Source organism: Geotrypetes seraphini, chromosome 1, assembly GCF_902459505.1.
Source record: "Geotrypetes seraphini chromosome 1, aGeoSer1.1, whole genome shotgun sequence".
Classification (NCBI taxonomy): Eukaryota; Metazoa; Chordata; class Amphibia; order Gymnophiona; family Dermophiidae; genus Geotrypetes; species Geotrypetes seraphini.
Window position 1 is genome coordinate 72479844 of NC_047084.1, and position 26902 is coordinate 72506745.

General features: G+C 43.1%; 1 protein-coding gene across 2 annotated transcripts in view; it reads left to right on the top strand.

The window, feature by feature from the left end:
* Nucleotides 1–26902, top strand: part of ADAMTS12 (ADAM metallopeptidase with thrombospondin type 1 motif 12) — a 521425-nt gene that overhangs the window by 22972 nt on the left and 471551 nt on the right. For both annotated transcript variants that reach the window (XM_033933191.1, XM_033933202.1), the window contains exon 2: nt 23462–23820. In XM_033933191.1, the coding sequence (XP_033789082.1) occupies nt 23462–23820 (359 nt within the window). The remainder of the gene's footprint in view (nt 1–23461; nt 23821–26902) is intronic.

A 26902-nucleotide genomic window follows, 5' to 3' on the forward strand; every position in this document is an offset into this window, starting at 1 on the left:
GTAGTCCTGTCTTGTTTGCAATCAAACCTTTCACCCTTTGAAAGTGAGATGAATTGAGCATCTTCACTGTTTAAACACCAGAAAGAGGACGGCGCTGTTGGCCCCTCATTGGCCCATACCTTTGAATCCTTACATTGTGTACTTCTGCAGCAATTGTAGCCAGACAAACGCCACGGAAACACACGCAGAATTCTGCGCCAAGCTAAACAGAAATGGATATTTCTTCTTGATACAGTGCAACCCCAGGGTTTAAACACAATGAGAGCTTTCTTCTAGAAATACTATGCTAGAGTTTGAATATTTCAGCTTGCTTTTGAGAATATTATGGTAGTGCTGAGATGCCTGATTAGGTGTACGCCCCCCCCTTTTTTTTAGTCTTTATTAATTTTCAAAACTAATACAAAGTGCCAGGAATTATACAGACATTAATAATCAACGTAAGCACTTAAATTCCATCAATAACAATGCAGAAGGTGTATGCCCTTTGAAGAGTTTTGGAGGATTGTTTCAGTTTGCCCCCCCCCCCTCCCCGGCCAGGTTAGAAGCCAGTATACTGCCTGCAAAGTGCTTGTGAATTCCCTGATGCAGCTGGCCGAAGGACGAAGAGTACAGTCAAATGTCGTTTTCTTCCTCACGTCCCTGTGGATTATGTTTACTGCTCAGATGTCTATGGATTGGGGTGGCAGATCAAATAAGTCAAAGAGGAGAAGAAAATGTCATTTTGGAGAGATCACGTGATATATTAACATTGATTATTTAGATTCCTGAAAATGCGACTCTTGCTACACCAAAAAAACATGGCCTTCGTGAAGCCTGTCCTTTAGATTTCTGCTAACATGCAAGCTTGAATTGCCATGCAATTTCAATAAAGTAGAGACATTAAAAAAAATATATATAGAATTTTGAGCTGGAAGGCCAGGAGTTGAGTTGAAAATATAGCTGAGTTTCTAAAACAGGAAGACATGAGCAACTTTCAGAAAGATAAGTGCAGGTATCTTTACTTGTTTACATTTTGGATTGAATGCTCAGATATAACAACTTTGCAGAGAGTCACTGTTGGTTTGAACTGCCTTGCTTGGATTATACTGTAATTATTTGTTAAACCTTTGCAAAATGAGTGGCATTTGTTTTTCCTGTGATGTGTTGCTTTGCTTTAAGCTTGTTTAAGCTGATATATGTAAGCTCTTTGAATTACGCTAATGCTGAGGTTTTTCCTCCACTATAGTTTCTTAAGCATATGGACAATCAAATGCACTTCTTACTAGAGAATGACACGGTGACAAAATTCATCACCGTTCCCGTCCCCGCGGATAACCGCGGGAAACCATCTTCATGTCATTCTTTAAAGAGAGAGGGAAGAATCAGAGTATGAATGGCCACAACCACTGACCCACAAGCTTTGCTTTGAAGAATGCTGATGTAGAAGGACTGAGGTTGAAATAGACACTAGAAAATGACATGGGATTATTTCCCGCAGTTATCCGCGGGGACAGGAATGGTAATGAATTTTGTCACCGTGTCATTCTCTACTTCTTACCTCATTGGCTATTGAATTAGAAACAATTTGTATTTATTGATTTGCTGTGTCTGATATTATTTCATTCCAATTTGTTTTATTTTAATATTCACCTATATTTTTGGTTTCGGCAAAAAAAAAAAAAAAGCCATGTGTTTTTTGTAGAAGTTAAAAATGTATGCTTTGCCAAATTTGTCTTCCTCCCCCTTATTCCCCAAACAGGGCTTGCTCTTCCTTCCAGAACCCAAGTGCCTCCCTCCCCCACCCATAAGCCCTGGACCTATCTTATAATCCCTGGAGGTCTATGGATATAGTTGGAGCAGGAACGATCTTAGCCATTTCAGCTCTGCTCTCAAAATGGCTGCTATGACACAGGCATTCCTCCTGACCTAACTGAACCACTAGACCACCAAGTGTGTGTGTGTGTGTGTGTTGGGGGACAGCTACTCTTTGAATTCTTTTTTTTATACTGTGATTGCAAGAGTGCTCCAAATAAATGCTTCAAAACAAAGATGTCAGCAGGAACAGAACATACGCAGGTAAGGCTAGACTAAAATAGAGCAATGGTCTTTGACCTAAGGGCCGCCACGTGAGCGGACTGCTGGGCGAGATGGACCACTGGTCTGACCCAGCAGCGGCAAATCTTATGTTCTTATGAATGTAAGTCTGTACATTTGAGTTAATGAGCTCCTTAGGAATGAGCTTTTCCATGGAGTTATGACGTCAACTGTCACTCCAAATGTGGTGCAGTCAGCCACTGTTAAAACACTGTGGCTTTTAGTTTCAGTTTTCATTACCTGTGATCCATGTGTGTGTGTAGTAGGGTTAGACCCGCCCCCAGGCTCACCCAGTTCCACCCATTCTCACCCCGTTATGCCCCGTTACAAATGCGCAGATGCCCTCCTGCCTGATGCGATTTGAGGAAGCTTCTCAAAACCCGGACAAAGTGCTGGGTTTTGAAAATCTGTCCGGACCCCGGACATGTCCTCGAAAAGGAGTACATGTCCAGGGAAATTCAGATGTTTGGCAACCCTACTGTGGAGGCTATTTTGCTCGATGGTAAAATATAATCTTTCATTACTTAAATTTATATTCTGGCTTGGATAATGTTGGCCCAATATTCAGACTGCAGGAGATGGTGAAACTGGAAATTCAATGCCAGCACTGTGTCCGGTGACCGGCATTTAATTTTTTGGCCAGCTGACACATAAGCTGATATTCATTGGCTGGTTAACTAAATCCTAGTGGCCAAAGATAGATCTACAGCCAGCTAAATTCAGCAGATAGGTGCGTGTATCTAGCTGCTGAATTTAGCTGGCAAGCCAATGAATGTTGGTGATGACCAACCAATCCACCAAACAGGCTATTCAGTGGGAGATAACTTGTCGTCTCCTAATGAATATTGGCAGATAGCTGGCTATGTGCTATTTGGTCAGCCAGGAGCCATTCCTGATATATGAGGTATGATGGTTGAATACTGCTGTTTTTGAATTTAGAGAACTGCTATTGGTGTGTATTGGCTACAATTTGAGTTCTCCTAAAACCCTATTTTATTTTGATATAGTGGATTCAAATAACACTGAATATCAGGTGGTGTGGGTTTAACAGAAGGATTCAGACTGAAAGCTCAGACAATCCCCAACAGCTCTACAACTTACAGCTACCAGATTTGTGGTCTGGAAAAAGAGGACGTTTGGCCCTGCCCCACTCCACCTCCAGCGCCACCCTGTTCCGTTTCCAGCCCCGCCCCATTATGCCACAACCCCATAAAGCCTCGTCTTTCTTCTCTGACCCCCGGGCCGCATCTGGAGGGCCTCTGAGCATGCGCAGAAGCATGTGACATCATCCATGCATGCTCAGAGGCCCTCCATATGCGACCGGACAAACTAACGGGTTTTGGAATGTCCATCCGGGCACCCAAACAGTCCTCTAAAAAGAGGACATGTCCAGGTTTTCCCAGACATCTAGTAAACCTAATACAACCAAAATTGAAGTTTCAGTTTTAGCTGCGGTCGAAAGCAGGTGAGGAGTTTTATCTTCAGTTCTGGTTTTGGCCAAAAGCTTGCAGACCTCTTAGGTTTCAGCCCAAACTGAAAAGAGCAATTTTGGTTGGCCTCTAGTATAAACCTGCATTGATATGCCTAAACCAGCATGCAATACATGTTCAAGTATTCTGTATGTTATGCGTGCAAATGGGAGACCTACCCATATTCTTCAGTTTCTCCCTTTCTCTCTTCTTCCCCATGCAATTATGCACTAAAGCACTTACATGATCCCTTATAACAGTGTATCGTAAACTGTGTGCCGGAGCACACTAATGTACCTCCTGAGATTTCAAGTGTGCCACAGCACACTGGGGAGGAGGAGAGGCGCCGACGCTGGCTAACTGCTTATAGGACATGCCTCTCGTGAAGCGAGACATGTCCTGTAAACAATTGGCTGGCACCAGTGCCTTTCCTTCTCTCTAGCTAGCCCTTTTCCTTGCCAGTAACCCCCACTGCCAATGCAGGGCCCATTTGAAGGGCCTTTGCGTATGCGCGGATGTCAACGTGATGATGTCACGTGCACGCGTGATGTCATTATGGCGACGTCGCGCAATTCCGGGTGTCTCGAGCTGTGGACATTAGGTTTAGTGTGCCCCAACTCAAGAAAGATTGCGAGACACTGCCTTATAAAATAGCATGTTCTATACTTAAACACAAGTGTCGCTTTTCTGTGCAGTGACCGAGGGGTCTTTCACGCCATTTATGCGTTCCTTTATAGCATGTTGCTTTGGGCACTCGTCTGTATTGTTGTTGTTAGGTGCCATTGATTGTGCTCGAGTCCTAGCGACTTGATGAATTGCAGATCTAAAAAGAAATCGTTTCTTGCAGCTTTTACAAATGCAACACACATGGTTTATGGTTTATTGACTTATATTTCGCTTAGTACAAAGCGGGTTCCAACTGGTACATACATAGTTAAAACAGCTTCACATACAATACAGACAAGCTTCACATACAATACAGACAAATCAAACAATCAAAACCTATCAGCGGCCAGCGCTTACAAAATAAGAACTTCTTCAATAATTTATTAAAATTGTTCAAATTTCCCTGCTCATGTATACCTTGTGGGATCTCATTCCATGCCTGTGGGCCTCTACAGGAGAACATGTTTGCCCTAGATGCTTTCAATCACAAATGATTAACATCAGAATTAATATTAATAAAAAAAACAACAACAAAACAGTTCAGATCGTTAGAACACAGATGGCGATCTAATAAAACACCAGGAAATTTAATTAAATACAAAGAACAAGGGAAATACTATAGACATAAAATCAACGAGGCCAAGAAAAAATATTATTCTAATTGCATCTTTAAATCAAGAAATTTGGCAACTTCATTTTCCATCTTAAGATCCTTGACAAATTCTAGTCAAAAACAGGATGACGAATAAAGTATCCACCTTAGTGCCCAATCCCTACAAACTATTTCATGAAAAAGGTAGAAAAAAATCAGAGTTGGCATTAAATCAAAAGGGCCTACCCCATCATACAGGATCAAGATCACCAAATTCTGCTGGCTTCAAGATGCGCAAATTTCAATATACCTTCATTAGGGTATGTATTTTGGTCTTGTGTTTTTAATGCACTGTGTATATTATTTTGTTACCCGCTTAGATTTGTAGATAGGCGGGTTATAAATAATTTTTAAATAAAAATTAAAAGAACTAGAAAGACTCTTTCCAACTATTAATAGCAAGAGCTCTAAATTAGACCCAGTTCCACCTTCAATTATTAAACATTTCTTTTCCATTTTCGGACCTATCATACATAAAATTATCACAAGTAGCCTTTCTACAGGTACAATTCCAAAACTATGGAAAGAATCAACTATTTGACCCATTATAAAAGACCAATCTGCTTCCCGAGATGATGAAACAAACTATTTGCCAATTGCCAATCTACCATTTCTTTGTAAGCTTACTGAAAAATTGTTTTTCAATCAAATCACAGATTACATTGAAAAAATTCAAGCACTTCATCCAAATCAGACAGGTTTTAGACTGAACCATTCAACAGAACACTCAAAGTTAGGATTAACAACCAGTATTCTTTATTTCTTGGATCATAAGTCAGTTCTCTTGATCTATCTTCAGCTTTTGACACTATCGACCACTCTCTTCTCATTACTAGAATTGCCTCATTAGGGATTTTGGGTAATGTACTAAATGGGGTTCATTCATATTTCAAGGATCGATCCTCTTCAGCGATTCTCAAAACATCATCCTCTAACTCTTCTCCTAATACCTTTGGAATTTCCAAAGGTTCAATTCTATCGCCCCCTCCTTTTCAATATTTTCTTATCACCTTTAATGACACTCGGTCAGTCAATCGGATTAACAATGTATGCCTACTCCGACGACATACAAATCTTGCATCCTTTAGATACCGATAATCCATATGACATTACGACAATTATTGCTAAATTCAAACAGATCAGCCAGTGGTTGAGTGACAACAAGTTAGCTTTAAATACCTCAAAAACAAAACACAATACTATTTCCATGGAAGGAAGGATTTTCTTTAACAACACCGATAATTCTAAACAGCACTATTCAAGCAGTAACAACCATCAAAATTCTAGGATTAGTGTTAGACCAAAAACTTAATTATCATGCCTTATGACTTATGATGAACAGCTCAGTAGTTAAAAACTGTTGCTTCAAATTAAGGATGATAAGATCACTTTCAAAAGTCCTTCAACCAGCGACATTAAATGTCTTAATACACTCCCTAGTAATCTCATAATTAGATAACTGCTCCCTGTACAAAGGCATATCACAAAAAGAAATAAGATGTTTACAAATAGTACAAAACATGGCAATAAAAATTACTACAAACGAAAGGAAATTTGATCACGTCACTCCACTTCTTAAAAATGCACACTGGCTGCCGATCTCTTACAGAATCACTTATAAAATAGCCCTTTTAGCCTTTAAAATTCAACAGTTGAAATTACCATCTAACTTGAATAAACTTCTAATTCCACATTCAACACCAAGGACACTAGGATCTACAAATCAGCACCTTCTTTCAATTCTATCATTAAAGATTATAAATACAAGACGAACAGACTTTTTTCCCAGTTACAGCGCCCCAAATATGGAATTATTTACCATTTCATTTAAGAGAAGAGACTACTCTGGAGAGATTTAAAGGCGCCCTTAAGAGCTTTTTGTATATAGATGCTTTTAACTAATAAAAAGTTCAATTCTGACAGACAGATCCAATCTCCACAACCTCTGGAATCTTAGGCAGCGTTAACCCCACCCTAAAGTTTTAGCCTTTCTATGTTCCTTTCTTGAAAATTGTAATTCCACCCCCATCCTCCCTCTCAAGTCTGTCTGTGGTCTTTATTAATTGTCTAAATGTAACAATGTGTTTATTTTTTATTGTTAATTGCTTAGAAATTTCATATAAGCGTTTTATCAATTTTTAAAATAAAACTTGAATCAGCACGTTCCGCAGAGAGGAGTTTCGGGAGCGGAACACATGGAACTCCAGGTGCTCTATCAGCACCCAATAAAATATTGCCTTCCCTTCCTCATGAGGGTTCTGTTAACAGTTGCGGGGACCGTTCGTCCTGTTGAGAATCCAGGATCACTCTTCTTTTAGAAGACACCAAGAGGCTCATTTTTGAAGCACATAGACTTACAAAGTTATATATGTGAGTATAGAACTTTGTAAGTCTATGTGCTTTGAAAATGAGCACTCAGGGCTGAGATGTCCTAATCAACATCCAATCACAACTTCCACTCAGTGCAAACAATTCTTATCCAATGGGAATTCTGATTCCACCTACTCAAACAGAGTCAGTGGTAATGGGATTCTTCATTATTCCCCACTATTGGATAGATATTATTGTTATATTCTTATTTATTTTGAGCTTTTATAACTTATTTTATAACTTATTTATAATTTATTAAATAGATTTAAAAGTGCATCACTTATCTTAAATCCTTATCGGTTCCCCTTCCCCTTCCCCTTCCTTTGGGAAGGGGAACCGATAAGGATTTAAGATAAGTGATGCACTTTTAAATCTATTTAATAAATTATAAATAAGTTATAAAAGCTCAAAATAAATAAGAATATAACAATAGTATCTATCCAATAGTGGGGAATAATGAAGAATCCCATTACCACTGACTCTGTTTGAGTAGGTGGAATCAGAATTCCCATTGGATAAGAATTGTTTGCACTGATTGGAAGTTGTGATTGGTATTTCTGTTTAAGTAAAAGTAGTGAGTCAATTGTAGTTGGTAGACTAATCAACATCCAGCATACTGAAATCACCTAACACCCCCCCCCCCCAATACTTCATTAGGTGTAGTTTGCCTGCTTATTTTGCGGGGGACAAGGGATAGGGAGTTCAGATTAGTGGCAGATGGATAATTTTCTCCACTTCATAAAACCAAAAATCCCACTGTAGAAATTCAATGTGTGATGAACAGAAGGGAAAATGATCTCAGAAACCTGCTCAGTTATCAGGAATGAACCTTAGCCAAGACTTAATTGGTTTCACGTTTCTATCATTGATCCTGAAAAACCTCTCTGTTGATTTTATCTTTCTCTCAACATATGTTCATATGATTTTCTCTTTTTTTTCATAATTTGGCAATCTATCACCATTCCTCACATTGCTATTATCAAAATGGCGTTGCAATTCCGTGTGAGAAGCGATGATAGATTGCCAAATTATGAAAGTAGCCTTGAAAAAGCCCCGAAAAAGCCTTGAAAAAGCTGGTGAATTAAGGTGAAATGGGTCCTGCCAGGTAAAGGCTGTCTGCAATTCTTAAGATAAGTGTGGGCTGTTATAAAATTAATAATACGGTTGGACCTCTGTCGGACAACACTTTTGGAAAAACCGATCACTGCACCAGTGATTTTGTGGTAAGAATACCATAAGGGAACTTCAAAACAATCCAAGAACGTAAAACCTTTGAAACCAAAATGATAAGGTATTTTGACATCTACCAGACAGGGCTTTAGACATCTGGGTTTTCTTTTCCACTCTAAAGACATTTAAAACTGCTCTGCCACCTATCTGTCTCCTGCCCACCCACCCACCCCTCCCTCTTCCTATCCTCGAATTGCTTTCATGTTTTCCATATACAGATATCTGTCAACCTTTGCTTTTTTTCTGATCTGAGGAAGAAGGGTTACCTTTGAAAGCTCATCATAAATTACATTGAGTTAGTCCAATAAAAAAGGTATTACCTTATTTCCTTTTTCTTTTGTTTTATTTCTTCAGATCACATTTTCTGCAAGTAAAATCAGCTAATCTATTTTCTGTGAAATCAAATGCTCCCCACTATGATTCCCTGTGTGTAGGCCTGTGTCCAAGCTCAAGCATTATGGGGTATGCAGTAGCTTTTCTTACCTTTCTAAGCTATAACATTTATTTTACGCAGTTATGAAGTGTATAGCCAGGTATATTTCCTTCTATAGAATTGTGTTGCCTAGGATACAACATAAGAAGAACACATATTATGAATCGAGCTCCCCCTGAAATTTACTTCAGTGTTCTGTTTTCACAAATGACCAACAACTGATCTAAATTACCTTTTCATTCTTTCCTTCTAATCAATGCCAAGTAATTCTGACTAATCCAGTGAGTCAGACTATAGAGAAGTATCAGAAGGTTTGGCAGGTGGGAGGGAGGCACTGATCCTGGTCCTGAAACATCCTATAGTTTATTTTTTGGAATTATGAATGATGTCCCTCTGTTATTTGTGGACTGAATAACATTCAGGCATGATTATTATATACCTCTTTTCCCTAGTAGAGTTATTTTCTATTCTTTTTTTAATTTATAATTCTTGTGCTATTTTCTTTGTAAGTTTGTTCGATTGTTCAATTATATGAATTCTTAAAAATAAAATATAGATTGTGGTGATAATGTATTGATTTTTCCAGATGTGGCCCAAGCCACGCAATTGAGGAGAAAAGCTTTTTTAGCTTTGAAACCAAGAGTGTTGGCTTTGGGAGCCACCTTTTACTTAAAATTTCCTTGTAAATGCTTAATTACATTTAAAGATATTGAATATGTATATTGGGACTCGATTCAGTTGGAACAATTTTTACAACTTAATGAAGTTAGTTAGACATCACGTGAATTAATATTTGGAGTTTAAAGTATTGATGCACCATTAATGTTGATCTTTGATCAAGGATTATATTGATATTGATTGATTTCTTTAGATTACTAGGATATTTTCTCCCATTTATGTGGACTTGAGGAACTAGTGAGATGTCTTATGTTAGTAATAGTTATGTTTTACTTGTGATTTTCCTTTCTTTATTATTATCTGTATAAATGATAATGATGAAAACTTGATAAATAAAAAAAATAAAATAAAATATAGAGGAGGTTCCAAAGAAAACCATGTGAGTCCAATTCATGTTTGTCTTGAGCACAGTTCAATGGCAGTATCTCAGATTTTGATGTATTCATCATGGCCTCCCGCATGCGCTGCCTGATCACAATGCGCGACTGCTCAACATATATTTCTAGCCCTTAAAAATATATTACATTGCTGGAAAGATATGTCTAAGGTGAATTACAACACACGGTGGAATACGCTATGCCTTACAGTAAAATACGAAAGTGTTATTGCGGAAAAACATAAGCCCATGAGTTCCTACACTAAAATATGGAGTCCGGTTAACTCCTATTGCAACACAGACTGACGACATTCAGTTCATGTGCTGAAACATGGATATCATCATTAGAGAATGACACGGGGAAAAAATCTGTCCCCGTCACCGCCCCGTCACCGGCCCACCATCCTCTGCACCGCCCCGTCACCGCCGTTCCCTTCACCGCCCCGTCACCGTCACCGCCATCCCTTTCACCGCCCCGTCACCGCCACTGCCATCCCATTCACCGCCCCGTCACCGTCCCCGCTGCATCCATATAAGCCTTAGTACTGTAATATTTAGCTTATTCCTTTCTTATAAATCAAAGTTCCTGCTGCTGAACTAGAGAAAGAGATGTTCAGCTGGCAGGGCTTTGTTTATAAATTTTTATCAACACAACTAAAGCAAAAAATAAATAGAATTTTTTTTCTACCTTTGTTGTCTGGTTTCTGCTTTCCACATCTTCTCATTCAATTCCTTCCATCCACTGTGTGTCTTCTCTCTGCGTCTTCCATTTGCTGTTACTGTGCCTCTCCCTTCACTCCCCCCCCCCAATTGGTCTAGCACCCATCTTCTTCCCTCCGCTCCCCCATAGTCTGGCATCTGTCTTCTTCCCATTCTGTCTTCCACATTTCCCTTCAGGGTCTGTTCCTCTCCACCCTCCTTCAATGTCTGTCCTATTCCTTTCCACCACCACCCTTCCCTCCCTCCTTTACCATCTGTTCCTTTCTACCACCCTTCAGCTCCTCTCGCGTGGCCTATCTATCTACCTTCCTCCCTCTTATTTTCATGGCACGTTACAATGTAATTTGTGCAAGCCACTGGAGCCTGTGAGCTCGGTCCCTGTCCCATCCCCACAAACCATCTCGCTTCTGTGCTCCTATTTTCCCCATTTCTAATATCTCCCCTATGTATCTGCCATTGCCCCCCCCCTGTGTCCATATACCATCCCCATGGCATGTCCCCTTTATGTCTCTGTCCCTATGCCCCATGCACATAATTTCCCCTCTTTCTGTTACCTTCCTGTGTCCAGATTTCCCCTATCTTCCTCTTCCATACCAGTGTGTCTCTTCTTTTCAACCCCATCTAGCTTTTTTCCCTCTTTCTTCCCTCCCCCCTGCTTCTAGCATCTGGCTCACCTGCCTGTCCTTCCCTTTCTTTCCTGCTGTGGATTTTTCTTCCGTTTTCATCCCCTTGGCCCAGAATCCTTTTCCCTTTCACTCCCTCCTTCCAATTTGAGCCGGGAACACTAGCGATCACACGGTCCCCGCAGCCACTACCTGCCTGCCCAATCGATCCTAGTGTTTAGCCAGCTCTCTCCCTTCTCCTCACCTTAGTTTGTAGATTTTCTTTTTCGGCGACCCGCACGCTATCAGAGAGCCGCGCACGCGCGGCTGCTCAGTGTTCAATCTTCTGCTCTGCTGCAACTTCCTGTTTCCGGTTGCGTCAGAGCAGAAGATTGAACACTGAGCAGCCGCGCGTGCGTGGCTCTCTGATAGCGTGCGGGAAGCCGAAAAAGAAAATCTACAAACTAAGGTGAGGAGAAGGGAGAGAGCTGGCTAAACACTAGAATCGATTGGGCAGGCGGGTGTGAGCTGCGGGGACCGCGCGATCCTTCATGCCTCACTGCGGGGGACAAGACCATTCACCGCCCCGCGGGCGGTGAATGGCCTTGTCCCCGTCGCCGCAGCGACTGCTAGTTTTCTTCCCTGTTTTCGGCGGGTGACCCGCGGCTAAAATGCGGTGGCCGCGGGTAAACCGCCACCGTGCCATTCTCTAATCATCATCTAAACCTGGCTCTTGCTTTCTGGCTCACTCCCAATGTTCCTATAGGTGTATGGCTCCAGTGTCTCTCTGTGCTCTGTGTTTTTGGATATTACATGTACTTTTGGCTGCATGTCGTACTGCTACTTTCCTCCTTAAAGGTAGGCATAGGTCTGCCTGCTGTATTGCATTATGTAGATAATATTTTGTGAATCTTTGCATTCGTACGGCATGCATGTTTTTTGCCTTGTTAACATTTATTGTACTTCATCTACTAAACTCAATAAAAATTTTTGAACTAAAAAAAATATAGAGGTGGGTCTTTTACTATGGCTCGCTATCTGATTTAGCGTGCGCTAAATGCTAACGCGTACATAGAATATAATAGACGTGTTAGCATTTAGTGCACCTTAGTAAAAGGACTCCAGAGTCACTAAGGGAGCATTGAAATATCATGAGGTGAGTTTGTGGACAAAATGAATGAATTAAACTTATCCCTTACTGTTTAAATCTCTGGCAAGGGGGAATTGGCGTAATAGCGCGCGTTAAACCGCCGGCCGCGCTAGCCGCTACCGCCTCCTCTTGAGCAGGCAGTAGTTTTTGGCCAGCGCGGGGGTTAGCGCGTGATGAAACGTCGCGTGCGTCAACCCCGCTAGCGTGGCTTGATAAAGGGAGCCCTAAGTTCCTTGGTGGGGCAGGTTGCCTCTCTGAAAATTTTTATACCTTGGTCATATTCGTTTTGGCCATCCTTAATAAGATGCTAAGGAAATCGACTAGGAAGATGTTTAACTACATCTGGAGGAGGAGGCTATCCAGAGTTGCCCACCATTTTCCACATGTCGATGAGGCAGAAGAGGGTACAGGGGTATCTGCTTTGGCAAGATATTATCAAGCTGCTCAAGTGAGGGCAGCAGTGGAATGGAAGAAAGAACTTAAAAATGGTGGGCTCTGATAGAGCTGTTGAAGAAGATTAAAACAGGCTTGCCTGTACAATCTTTGTCCTTGAGAGCCACAACCCAGTTGGGTTTTAAGGATTTTCCCAATGAATATTGTACCGCCAGCTGTGGCTTAGGCTCCTGGACAGCTGGTTAGGCACAGGATTGCCATCCAAAATAAAGCATCAACAGTTCAATAATAGCTAGCAAAAGAAAAAGACAAAAATAATTGTCAGAAAGGTCACATAAAGTTTTCTCAAACTGTTACCTTTTATTTTGAGCAAAGGATCAATAACCTTTATGGCATAACATGATGGCGCCTAGCCCTGGGCTGTGCATTCAAATCAGCCTCTCCAGCAGAGAGAAAAAAAACATAGAAAACAAAACAGTCCGCTCGTGGTCCACTGGTATATCTCAGAGTTCTCTATGCTCCCAGCACTTCTCTCAATGTGAAAATACAAAAGAAGGGTACAGACAAAGCCCCGCTCTTTAGTTCATTTGGTGCTTTCCTCAAAAGCACACCAGGGAAAAAAAAAAGTCCATTAAGTGGAAATTTTATCTTCTCAATCCTCAAACAGAACAATAGCCCCCTCTCTGGGAAATCTCAGCTAATCAGAATATCTTCCTTCTCTTGTATTTATCCGTACAGCCCTCTCTGATGCCCCGGGTGCTGCAGTCTAAAACAGCACCGGGGTGGGAAAGGAGTGGATAATGAACCCAAGTTTTTACTGTGGGTGGGCAGACTAGATGGGCCATTTGGCCTTTATCTGCTGTCATTTATCTGCTGTTTCTATTCCCTCTCTCCTAAACTGAATTACTCCAGCAATCTCACTCTTCCCCCACTGGAGTTTAGGCGTGATAGGGACAAGCAAACTATTTCAAGTGAAACAAAAACACACTCTAGTGCTGACTTAATGGTTTCGCATTTTAATGTTCCTCCATTGGCACTTCACTCCCTTCTTCATTTGGAACACTGCAATCCCATTCCATTTCAATCTCTGTAGGAGAAACCTGTTCAGGTGGGGACCTCCTGTAATCATCTTTCTCCTCAGGCATTTCTATCTCAGAGCTCTCTGAGTATCTGTTGCTCCCCTCTAAGTCCTTCCTCTGGAAACCCTTACCTTGACTTTTATGTTCCCCTTTCTGGGTGGAATGTGGATCCTGCTGGTAAAGCTTTCCTTGTCTAAAGGACATGTCAGGTGTATGTCTTTTACAGCTGCCTGGTTCTTTGGGCAAACGTGTCCCTTTCTTTCTCATCCCCTGGGAAACTACTACCAAGGGCTTAGTCTGGGGAAAAGGCTTTTTCCTACCAATCAGGTGTTCTCCGCATGCTTCCCTTTGTGCTTTTGTGGAAAAATAGGCTTATTTGGACTAGGATTGTAGGACATCGTCTGGACTTTATTCCTAGAAATTGGGGTCTCAGCCACCTTTGTACTACCCCTTTTGTGACAACATGCATGAGATCTATTTGCATACAATGGAAGCAGTGCATGCCGATAGATCTTGTGTATATTCATTTTGGAAATCCTCAAAACCTGACTTGATTGAAACCTTCAAGGATCAAGGCTGCTCATTCCTGCTGTATAGAGTTAACAAAATTGGATATCAGTTTAAACGAGGGTGATAGGTGGAAAGTTGCTATCCCCCATAGCTAGCTTACAGATCATCTCTGTGGTGTTTCCAGTTTTAGATTGGGTGAGATTTGGGTAATGGATCTGGAAGTCTTCATAGTGGGATGTTTATTGGAGGGGAGATGGAGAGGGGTTGGAATTTGGGGAGTGGCATAGTGATGTCTCAATTTGTCTTCAGAAAATTGAAAAATTATATATATATATATATATACTAGTCTTTAAGCCCGTTACATTAACGGGTGCTAGAATATGTGTGTGTCTGTCTTTCTTTTTCTTTTTCTCCCTGGCCACTTTCTTTCTCTCTCTTTCCTTGGCTGTCCACTACCACCCCTTGCCTGCTCCCCCTGTCCAGCAGCACCCCTTCCCTGTTCCCCCTGTGCAGCAGGAGCCCTTCTCCCTTCTTTTTAAGTCTCCCCCTGTCCAGCAGCACCCATTCATTCTCCCCCTGCCAAGCAGTAGGTCTTCTCCTTTCCTTTTATCTCTCCCCCGTCTAAAAGCACCTCTTCCATGCTCCCCCTGTCCAGCAGTAGGCCTCCCTTCCTGTTACCTCACCCCTGTCCAGCACAACCTCTTCCCAGCTCCCCCTCACAGCACCCCTTACCTGCTCCCCCTGTCTAGTCCAGTGATCTCTAGCCTTATAGCCCGTTACATTAACGGGTGCTAGAATATGTGTGTGTGAGTGTGTGGTTTTATTTCTTTTTCTCTCTCCTTAGCCGCTTTCTGTATTTCTGTCTTTATTTTTTTTCCTTGCCTGTCCACCACCACCCTTTCTCTCTTCCTTTTTCCTCCCCTGTGTCCTCCACCACCCCATCACTGCTCACCTTATCCAGCAGCAGCCCTTTAATTGATCTTTTTATTTCATTCTTATTTCTGTTTCCGGGTTCAACTCTTAGTTTCCATTCTTTTTTCTCCAACCACGCTTTCTGCGATTACATTCTTTTCTCCTTCTAAAAATGCATTTCCTGTTGCCTGTCTCCATTCTTTTAATATTCACACCAGACCGTCTTCCTTCCACTATCCTATTCAATTTTTCCCCCTCCTTCTAGTTTTTCCATTGCTGTCTCCTAGTTCCATTTCTGCCTTTTCCTTCGGCCTCACCATCTAATTTCTCCTTCCTTCCTCATTTCTCCTTATCTGACCCTTTATCCTGGTCTTTTCTTTCCCCTACTTCATTGCTTTTTCCTTTTTCTCCATCTTATTTCTCTCCCCCTTTCCTTACCTCATCATCATTATTACCCCCAAGCCAATTCTCTTCCTCCCTTCCCAGATCGGATCCCCAATGAAGCGTAAGAGTGCTTCGTTACATGTCTGCCTTTTACAGCTGCCCAGGCCACAATTTCACTTTAACCCTAACCCTTCTGGAGGGGGCGGGACAGGCTGGTGAGGAGCTTCGGGGGCTGCTACTGTTAGCCCCGGCAGAGACGGAGCGGCCAAGCTGAGCCGGCGGCAGAGCCCTCGTGTGTGTCCCTCCCCCCTCCCTCCTCGGTGCCAGCGCCGCTCTCCCTCTCAGCGGGCCGGGCCGGACCGCGGCTTCTTTGCTCCAGAGCTTGGCAGTGGGGCGGAGCGCCCCCCTTCCGACCTGCCAGGAGTATTTGAATTCGACCCGATGCGCAGGGAGCCTCATTCCTACCCTGTCCCCGCCGGGTGTGCGAGCCTGCTCTGCTCTCTCCCGACCTGCCGGGAGAATTTGAATTTGGGTGCGCCGGGGTGGGGGGGAGCGACGACGGCAAACTCTGCCAGACATCACGGGGGCTTTCCCTCTTGCTAAATGGCTATAGGCTCTGCCGGTCTCGATCCCGCCCCTCAAAATCAGGAAGTAACTTCAGAGATGGGCGGGATCGAGACCGGCAGAGGCTTTAGCAATTTGGCAAAAGGGAAGAACCCATGGCATCTGGCTTTGTTATTGGCAGCCGGTTTAACAGGGACAGGACCGAAGGCAGGACTGGTGAGGAGCAGAGGCCGGAGTCGGGCAAAGGAGGAGACTTACGTTTGAAGGACGGCAGGACTCCGCGTTCACTCCCTCTATGACGGTTTGACTTCTGCCAGTGACCTAGTAAGCGCGCATGCGCACTCGTGCGGCCACATCCCGACAGAAAAGGGATCAGGGAACACGTTTGTCGCGAGTGCGCATGCGCGGGCTAGCATTTTATTATTTAAGATATATATATATATATATATCGTATTTTCACACGTATAACGCACACCCGTGTAAAACGCACACACAGGTATAGCGAACGGGAAAACAACATTTATGTAAATAAATTGACATATAGCGCGCATATGCGTATAAAGCGCATGCTGCTTGCCGCCCCGACTCTCCTCTCGCCGCCCTGCCCTTGAAGTCCTGTCCCCTCCCTGAAGTCCTGTCTCCCCCTGAAGTCCTGTCCCCCCCCCTTGAAGGCCCGCCCCACCCTGAAAGCCTGATGCCCCACCCCGAAGGACCGCTGGCCCCCCTACCCTGAAGGACCGCTCGCACCCCCCGACGTCCGATTCATCCCCCAGCCCCCCCGCACCGTTTGCGGTGGAGAAGCAGCCTACCGTGGGTTCGCGATGCCAGTGAGCCCTGCGCTGCTTCCTTTGCTGCGGTCCCGCCCCTTCTCTGAACTGCTTCCTTTGCCGCAGTCCTGCCCCTTCTCTGACATCATATATATATATATAAGAAGTAAATCACCTCCATACTTGTGTATTGTCAGTATACACACTTTATACTTGCTTCCTGATATAGCATATCTTGTATTTATCTTTGCAAGTGACTTTAAGGCCATATTAAAATTTAACAAAAAAGAATAGCTTAAGGGACTCATTTATGAGGGGCTCCCTCAAAACTGAAACAGCCATCGATAATGGCTCCGTTTAGAGAATCAAGCCCTTATTGTCCTATTTTCTCATGACCGTTGTTGGATAAGAAAAACATACTGACTTTCAGGAGGGCTACAGGACTGAGACTCATTTGCTTCTATTCTTGACACATGATTATCAGATTTCAAGACACAAGAGGGAATAATCATTGCCTCTTTGACTCATCTACTTTGGATTCTTTGATGCTTGCATAATTACAGGCAATAGAGATAATTAAGACTGCATTGAATTGGTTTAATTCCTACTTAAAAATCATTATCAGCAGGTTAGAGTTGAGGATGACACCCACTGCCCAGAGGAGTTCCTCAAAGTTTTGCATTATCAGTGGTATTATTTAGTATTTATCGTCAGCCAATGTGTGATTATACTGTGCAAGTTGCAGGTGAAATTTTCTTTTTAAGTAGGTGACATTATTTTGTTCCTGCCAAAAACAGGGAGCAGTGATATAACTCTTCTTGTATGCTTGGCACAGTGTAAAAATCCTTTGCTGCTAACTGGCTGTAAGATAATGGTATGCTCCTTAATTTTTATAAAACTGAGCTTATGGTGATAACATAAGACTCAAACTTAGTTGTCACTGCTTTGGCCAATGTCATAGCTCTGCATCCAGAAATGCTTTGGTTTGGCTTAAAAGGTTTAAAAACCTTATATTCAAGATTTAGTTTGTTGAGTTCTTCATTTTACAACCTGCAATCTTTGAGACACTGGTGGATTTTAGAATGATAGTTCAACAAGTTGTTCTTAAATCATTAGATTATTGTTATTCCATCTGTCAAGGGCTTTCTTGCTTGTTCATCAAACCCCTCCAGGTAATACAAAATGTTGCTGCTCAGATACTTATTGGCAGTAGGAAGTTTGATTTGATTACACCTATTCTTCCAGCATTGCGTTGGCTCCCAACAGAAAGGAGGATACAGTTTAAGATTCTTATGTTGAGATTTAAGGGTTTGAAATTCAAAGTGATTTAACCAGCCCAAAAACAACTCAAGACTGGTTAAATCACTTGGCTGGGGCTAACTGCTCATTTTAAGCAGCATTTACTGTAACTGGTTAGTACCAGCAAAAATGTGTCTCAAATTGCACAGCATGCAACTTCAAGAGGATATGAACCTAGAATGGGCATGGGTGAGTTGGGCCCGTATTCTCTAAACGGTGCCGTTGTCGGCAACTGCCTTAAAAGCGGCCGCCGAATGCAAGTCAATCACGCAATGGCATCGTTTAGAGAATTACGCCTCTGGTAAAGGTAGGCGACGGAAATGTAGGCCAGGGTTTTCAGTTGAATGTCAATAAAACTGAGGTGATGATAGTGAGGAGTGATAAAGAGAAGAGAGATTTGCAATGTGTAAATGTGATGGGGATTCAGTTGCCAGTGAAAAAGGAGATGTTGGTGTTAGGGGTCTGGTTAGATTCTTCATCAAAAATGGGATATCGGATAGGCTATGTGCAATTGCACATGTTGCATAGATTGAAGCCGATGTTAATACCATATAATTTTTGAACTGTGTTGCAAGTGTTGATATTAGGTAGGTTAGATTATTGCAACATGTTATACTGACCACAATGCCCAACTACAAAACATTCAGGAAAGAACTGAAACCATACTATTCAAAAAATTTGTCAAATGATCTAACCAAACCGTGTCAACCATTTCCAGATCCCAACGCATACTATTGCTATCAACCTTGTAATCTCCCTGGGAATGCCCAGGCTAATTTCTCGTTCTAAATCGCCTAGAACTGAAAGGTATTGGCGGGATAGAAGACATCAATGTAATATTTAGGTGTTGTAAAAATGAAGAGTAGGACATTGTAGTTTTCTATGAACTCTGTAGCAAGATTGATTACGGGTGCTTCACGAACGGCCAATATTATGCCGATTTTGTAGCAGCTGCATTGGCTTCCTATACAGCAAAGAGTGCAATAGAAAGTGCTATCAATAGTTCATCAGGTTCTGTATTAATTAACCCCTGGATGTTTTCAAGGTTTGTTATAGTTGTATTGTCAGGAATGGAATTAAGATCTGAAAATAGCATGAGACTATCAATGGAGAGAGAGAGGAATGTGAAGCATGCTAGTGTTGGAATTCTATGTTTTCAGTACCAGGGGTGAAATTTTGGAAAGCATTGCTAGTCTGCTGCGTTTATGCAAGCAAGATTAGAGCTATCTTTAAAAACTTTTGAAGACACAGTTATTTGTTGATGTGTTTATTTGAGTAAAATAAAAATAGTCAGTAGGGTAGGTGGCAGGACAACTTTTAATGAGCGTGTGATGTGTTGTTTTTAACTACTTTGTATGTTGATTGTATACTGCCCAGGATTTTTAGGCAGTATATATACATTTTGAAATATTAATAAATAAATATCTTTGACATGAATTGCGCCTCCATAGCCACTTTATGACACCTAATGCCACTTTGAGCATTAGCCATGCCTACATTGGCATTAAGCACCATAAAGTGTCTACAAAGACGCAATTTCAACGCCGTTGTTGTAGGTTCTGCCAGGCGCCTTGAAAATCATTTTAAAATGTCGTTTAAATGGTGTTTTTCATTTAGCTTAGGTGCCTAAAATACTGGCGATGTTTATAGAATATGGACCTTGGGTTTTTGAATAGTAGCATTTACACACGTAACAGCCTACGGTTAGGCGTGAGCATTTATGCCTTCCATTGAGCTAAAGCTCAGTTCGTAAATGCAGACTTACACCAATATTCTATAATGAAAGTTGTAGAAAGTTCTATAATGAAAATTGTAGAATTCATGCTTAGCTCACATCATCCTGGTACCTAACTTTAGGTGATCTACAGAGAATTACCTCCAAGATGTTTTAAGGCAGGGGTGCCCACACTTTTTGGGCTTGCAAGCTACTTTTAAAATGGCCAAGACAAAATGATCTACCAACAATAAAATTTAAAAAAACACAAAGCACACTGTATGCAGAGAAAATGTTAATTATCATTTATTTTCCGCGGGTTTTCAAAGAGGTCAAGGCAGCTGAAATTATGCAATGTCACCTCAGTAGCAACTATACCTTTTGGGCAACCCTGTTTTAAGGGGTATCTTTGCTAAAGGGGATTAAGCCCTCAATGCACACTAACAGGGTTATCGCATGATCACATTAAGGGGTTCTGCGGTAATATACTTGTTAGCGGGCACATTAGGGGATTTTTCTGGGAGAAGGAGTGATGTGGGCATGGCATGGTCATCTTTGCTAATGTACACTAATGGAAAAACAGCTAAGTTAATGCTGGATTATTTAGGGCCTCCTACATAGGAGTTGCTAACTGCTCCTGTGTTCAGATCTTATAGTTATCGCATTCTAGTGGTTACATTAGTGCATGACCTGCTTAAAACATTCCACCCACCCCCCCAAAAAAAAATTGTGTAGATGCATGAATCGAGTCTCTTTCATTTGAAAGGAAGATCTGAAATGAGAGGGCATAGGATGAAGTTAAGAGGTAATAGGCTCAGGAAGGATTCAAGAAAAGGTTGGATAAGTTCCTACTGGCACAGATCATTCGCAGGTGAAGCTAGACTCAAATAGGGCACTGGTCTTTGACCTAAGGGCCGCCACGTGAGCGGACTGCTGGGCACGATGGACCACTGGTCTGACTCAGCAGTGTCAAATCTTATGTTCTAATGCATGAAACAGTCTCCTGGAAGAGGTGTTGGAGACAAAAACTGGGATAGGCACAAAGGATCTCTTAGAGCAGGGGTGCCCAACGCGTCGATCGCGATCGACAGGTCGCTCGCTCAGGCGACCCCAGTCGATCGCAGAGCGGGTTCCCTTCTCTTTTTTCCCCTCCTGACTGGCCTGCTCCTGAATTCTGCTGCTGCCTCCGCTGCTCAACATAAAAAAAAAAAAAAAAACGGCTTGGAGAATTTATGCTCCGGGGGCTAACGTGCGCTTGTACTGGCTTCCCTTCTCTTTCCTCTGAAACCGGAAGTTATGTCAGGGGGGGGGGGAGAGAAGGGAAGCTGGCACGCACATGTTAGAGCCCCATTCGCGGGCTAAAGCGGGAGACTGGTCAGTGAAGCTTGCGATTTGCTCTTCTTGCTGCCAGGTCCTGCCTACTTTCTGTTTCCTCAAAGGCAGGACCCGGCAGCATTTCTCCCAATAGGTCGATCTTGGGCCGATCAGCCTTTCTCTCCCCGACATCAATTCTGCCTCGGAGAGGAAGTTCTGGCCAGCGTAACTTCCTCTCCGAAGGCAAAATTGACGTCGGGGAGAGGAATGCTGGTGCGCCCGAAGCAAGGAGAGCTTGGCCGGCGGCGGGCGGCTTTGGGGGCCTGTTATCCGGCGGCAGTGGCAGTGGCTTGGGGGAGGGCAGGGAGGGAGAAAGAGGGCAGGCAGGGAGACAGAAGGAAAGAAGAGAAACAGAAAAAAAGAAAGGGGCATGAAGAGAGAAAGAAAGAGAGGGCAGGGAGAGAAGAAGAAAACGTTTGGGGTGGGGAATGAAGTCAGGAGGAGAGGAAGCAAACAGGCTAAAAGAAGGGAAGAAAGATTGGATGCACAGTCAGAAGAAGAAAGTGCAACCAGAGACTCATGAAATCACCAGACAAGGTAGGAAAAATGATTTTATTTTAAATTTAGTGATCAAAATGTGTCTGAATTTATATCTGCTCTCTATATTTTACAATATGGTCCCCTTTTATTAAACCGCAATAGAGGTTTTTAGCGCAGGGAGCCTATGAGTGTCGAGAGCAGCGCTGGGCATTCAGCGCAGCTCCCTGCGCTAAAAACTGTTATCGTGGTTTAGTAAAAAGGGAGGGGGGTGGGTATTTGTCTATTTTTGTATGGTTATTACTGAGGTGACAGTGCATAGAGTCATCTGCTTTGACCTCTTTGAAAAAACCCCGGAATAGGAATGATAATTGACAATTCTATGCGTACAGTATTTTTTTTAAATTTTATTGTTGGTAGATCATTTTGACTTGGTCATTTTAAAAGTAGCTCGCAAGCCCCAAAAGTGTGGGCACCCCTGTCTTAGAGAGAGGAAGAGATAATGGTTACTGGATGGGGCATTTGGCCTTTATCTGCTATCATGTTTCTATTTATAGCAAACATGCACTTATATCCATGTTAACTGCAGTTCCTAATGCTCTTTAATAAACATACCCTAGGTTAGTGTCATAAAAAGTTATCATATACTTTTTTTTAAAAAAATTAACCTTTATTAACACGCTCATTCCCGGGGTCAGTCACTGCCTACCACCCCCTTTTTTTGGGGGGGGGATCCTTTCTGCTGTAGTCCATGGGCCACCAGAGTACAGGCCTATGGAATCTGTGAGATCTTTTGGTCGTTTTTGTATATTTTCTGGAGGGGGATCCGGGGGAGGGGGTTGCATTCAGGGATTCTGGTGGATGGGTCAGGTTTGGGAGTTGAGAGGATGGGTTTTCTATTTTGGCTATTGCTGGAAAACAGTGCATTGTTGGATGTTCTTTTCCTTGTTCTTGTATTCTTTTGTTCTTTTTGCATTCGCAATAAAAAAGATTTGAACATAAATCAACCTTTATTAGTCTATATTCAAGTAAGTTAGCATGACACCACACTATGTAACACAAAGAAGTTGTCCTAGACCTCAGAGTTCATTCTGCTGCCTCTCAATATCTTTTCTCTCTTCTCCCTTCTTACACTTTCCAGAGAACTCTGTTCTTCAGATAAGCCACTCTTAGCTTTACCCTTCTCCTCCACTGCCAATTCCAGACTTTGTTCCTTTCATCTAGCTGCCCCCTATGCCTGGAATAATTACCTGACTTTGTCTGCCAAGCCCCTTCCTTTACCTTGTTTAAAAGCAGACTGAAAACCCACCTTTTTTGATATAGCCTTCAATCCTTAACTCTACTCCTCTGCCCTCCAACCCAGCCAGCTGATTAACCGTTCCCCTTAACTGTATCCATGACATCCTGTTTGTCTATTTAGATGGTAAGCTCTTTTGGGAAGGGACCGTTTTCTTCTTCGTTGTGACTCTGTGCAGCGCGGCGTGCGTCTGGTAGCGCTATAGAAATAATAGCAGTAGTAGTGGTTCACCATTTCTAAACACTAAATTGTTCCTTGTGATTATTTTTCAGAGCAATTTATCAAGACATTGCCGGGATATGAGGTGGTCACACCTGTGAAAGTAGACGAAACTGGACATTTTTTGTCTTATAATTTGTATCATCACTTCTCAAGGACCAGAAGGAAGAGAGAGCTTCATGGAAAAGAAAGCTTGTATTACAAAATTAACCATAGGGGCAAGGAGCTGATTTTCAATTTAACACTCAATGAAGGCTTACTCTCCAGTCATTACATTCTGGAGAGACGTTTTGGAAATCATACTGGTGGAAAGATTATACCTCACTCAGGAGCCTCATGTCACCTCACCGGCACTGTACTGCAGCCAGGTGTTGGGACTGGGTCTGCAGCCATCAGTTCATGCAAGGGCCTGGTAAGTACAATAATCTGAGACAATGCAGTAGTCGGCCACATAGATAGGAAAACGTGCAGCTTGTTTTCTATAGAAATAAAGTCATGTGTGTGTTCATAGAGGAGAGAGAGTAGGATAGAAGGATTCTGTTATTTTCTTGCTCTGGATTCATTTTTTACGGCTTATCTTGTGAAACTGGGATTGTATGAGGGATCTTCAAAAAGTCTTCATACTTTTATTTTCTAAACATTATTTATTTAAGGCTCCTTTTACTAAGCCGCGTTAGAGCTTTAGCACGCGGAATAGCGTGAGCTACATTGCCGTGCCCGCTAGACCTTAATGCCAGCATTGAGCTGGTGTTAGTTCCAGAAGCGTAGCGTGCGGTAATTTCCTGCGTGCGCTAAAAACGCTAGCGCACCTTAGTAAAAGGAGCCCTAAATATCTCAAAAGCAAATGACATTACTTTTGCATATAATCATCCTGTTTTGCAATACATTTTTCCCAGTGTCCTATTAACTGCTTAATGCCACCAGAAAAGAATGTTTTTGGTTGAGCACCAAAATATGAAAGCTCAGAAACTTTTTGAAGAACCCAACTGCCCAACGTTGTCCTGTAATCTCGTGGTCACAGATGTTATCGGTCGTTTGCGACTAGCAAATTAAAATGCATGACCACTTTTTTAAAAAATTTAATGCTATAGTAAGTATCATTGGGCAAGACAACCATACATTTCCTCAGTGGCGTACCTAGCATATGTGACACCTGGGGCCCATCATTTTTTGACACCCCCCCTATCTGTACGAAAAACAAGCCACATGTCACACATTAGTACCTAGGAAAAGGCAGCATCTTACATACTGCAGTGAGCAGTACAACATCTATACACCCATTGTAAAACTAAACAAGCCAGACTAGTACAGATCAATACTGCAGTCAATCCTAACAAAAAACCATGTCTTTCGAACACACAGAACACAGAAAACACCTTTGCCTAGTATGGAATATGTCATCACAAACTAACCCCTCCCCCTTTAATAAAACTGTAGTGTGAATTTTAGCCATGGTGGTAACAGCTCTGATGCTCATAGAATTCTGAGCATCAGAGCTGCTACCACCACGGCTGGCGCTAAAAAACGCTCCACAGTTTTGTAAAAGGGGGGAAAAAATAGAAATACATAGACAAAGGTCAAATTGAACCAGCAAGAAGCTGGACTCTGCATACAATGCAACACCACAGAAACAGTGACACATGTCTCCTAAAGCAATAAATAAATAGAAAATTTTTGTTCTACCTTTGTCTTCTCTGGTTTCTGCTTTCCTCATCTTCTTGTTACTCTCTTCCTTCCATCCACTGTCTGCCGTATCTCTGCCTCTCCCTATATGGCATCTTCTCTCCTTCTATGCCCCTTCCAGAAACTGTATGCCTCACCCTTCCATCTCTCCTTTCACCCCCATTGGTCTGGCATCTCTCTCCTCTCCTTCCCTCTCCCACACCTATCCTCTGCAATCCCTTTCCCTTTTTTCCCTCATTTTCCTTTTCAATTTATTTTCTGCTTCTGTCTAGATTACATTCTTACTACCCTCTCATCAATGTCCTTTTTTACTGTCTACCTAAAGCTTGCCACTTCTTTCCCTCACCCCTCCAGTGTTTCCCTAACTCAATCCTTTTCTCCCCATCATGTGCCCTCCTTTTATTTATCCCCTCCATCCATCAATCCATCATGTGCCCTCTTTCTCCAACCCTTCCATCTAGTACCTTCTCCTCTCTCTGTCCACTTCCATCCAGCGTCTGCTCCCCTCTTTCTCTCCTCCCATTTCCTTCCTGCATTTGCTTCCTTATCTCTCCCATCTGCACTTCCATCCAGCATAGGCTCCCCACTACCATCCAATGTCTGCCCTTTCTCTCGCCATCCACCCCTCTTCAGTCAGCATCTGCCCCCTTTCTCTCCCTCCAATATCCTTCCCCCTTATGTCTCTCCTCTTTCTCTGTACATCAATTCTATCAGCACCACTCTTCCATATCACCCTGCCCCCTTTCTTTCCCTCCACCACTCTTCCATTCCAGCAATCCTGCTCCTTTCTCTACCTTCATACAGCAAGGTCCCACGATGATTGTAGCTGCCCGCTGCCAGTCCACCCCACTCCGATGTACTTGCTCTGGAGCGAACTCAGCAGCCGCATGCTGGAAGGTCCCGAGATGACTCGTCTGCTGACTCTGCTCAAGAAGAAGTAAGTTACGTCAGAGGGGGTGGACCCGGCAGATGCAGAGAGTTGTGGCAAAGTCCCGCAATGACTGCGTCTGCTGGGTCCACCCCCTCCGACGTAACTTACTTTTTCCAGAGCAGAGCTGGCAGACGAGTCAGCACGGGACCTTCCTGCACCTCAGCACGGCTGCCGACTCTGCTGCAGCGAAAGTAAGTCAGAGGTAACGTGACAATTTATTTTTTTCATCAAAAGGGGACATCTATTAATTGACTGTCTATCCTTTCTTTCATTTCTTTCTTTCTGCACTCAGGCCCAACAATTGTCCCTTTCTATTCCCTCCCTCCTTCCTTCGTGCTCCCAGTGCCCCCGGTCTGTGTCCTTAGTGCCCCCAGTGCCTCCGTCCCGTGTCCATGGTGCCCCCAGTGCCCCTGTCCTGTGTCCTTAGTGCCCCCAGTGCCTCCATCCTGTTTCCATAGTGCCCCCAGTGCCTTCTTCCCATGTCCATAGTGCCCCCAGTGCCTCCGTCCCATGTCCATGGTGCCCCCAGTGCCTCCGCCCCATGTCCATGGTGCCCCCAGTGCCCCTATCCTGTGTCCTTATTGCCCCAGTGCCTCCTTATGTCACCCCACTACCTTCCAGATTTTGGCCACCCCAAAGCCAGCCTGCCTGTCTATCTATCTCCCTCCCTCCCTGCTGCGCTAAAGCCAGCCATCCTGCCCTCCCATCCTGCCCTCCCTGCCTTGGGAAAAAAAAAGCGCCTCACCCCTTCCTTTCCCCCGGCCCGCACCGCTACGATCCTACCTCCCCCCGCCGACAAGAAGTCTTTCCAATGTCAATTCTGACGTCGGAGAGGACGTTCCGGGCCAGCCAGTGACTGCCTGGCTGATCCGGAACGTCC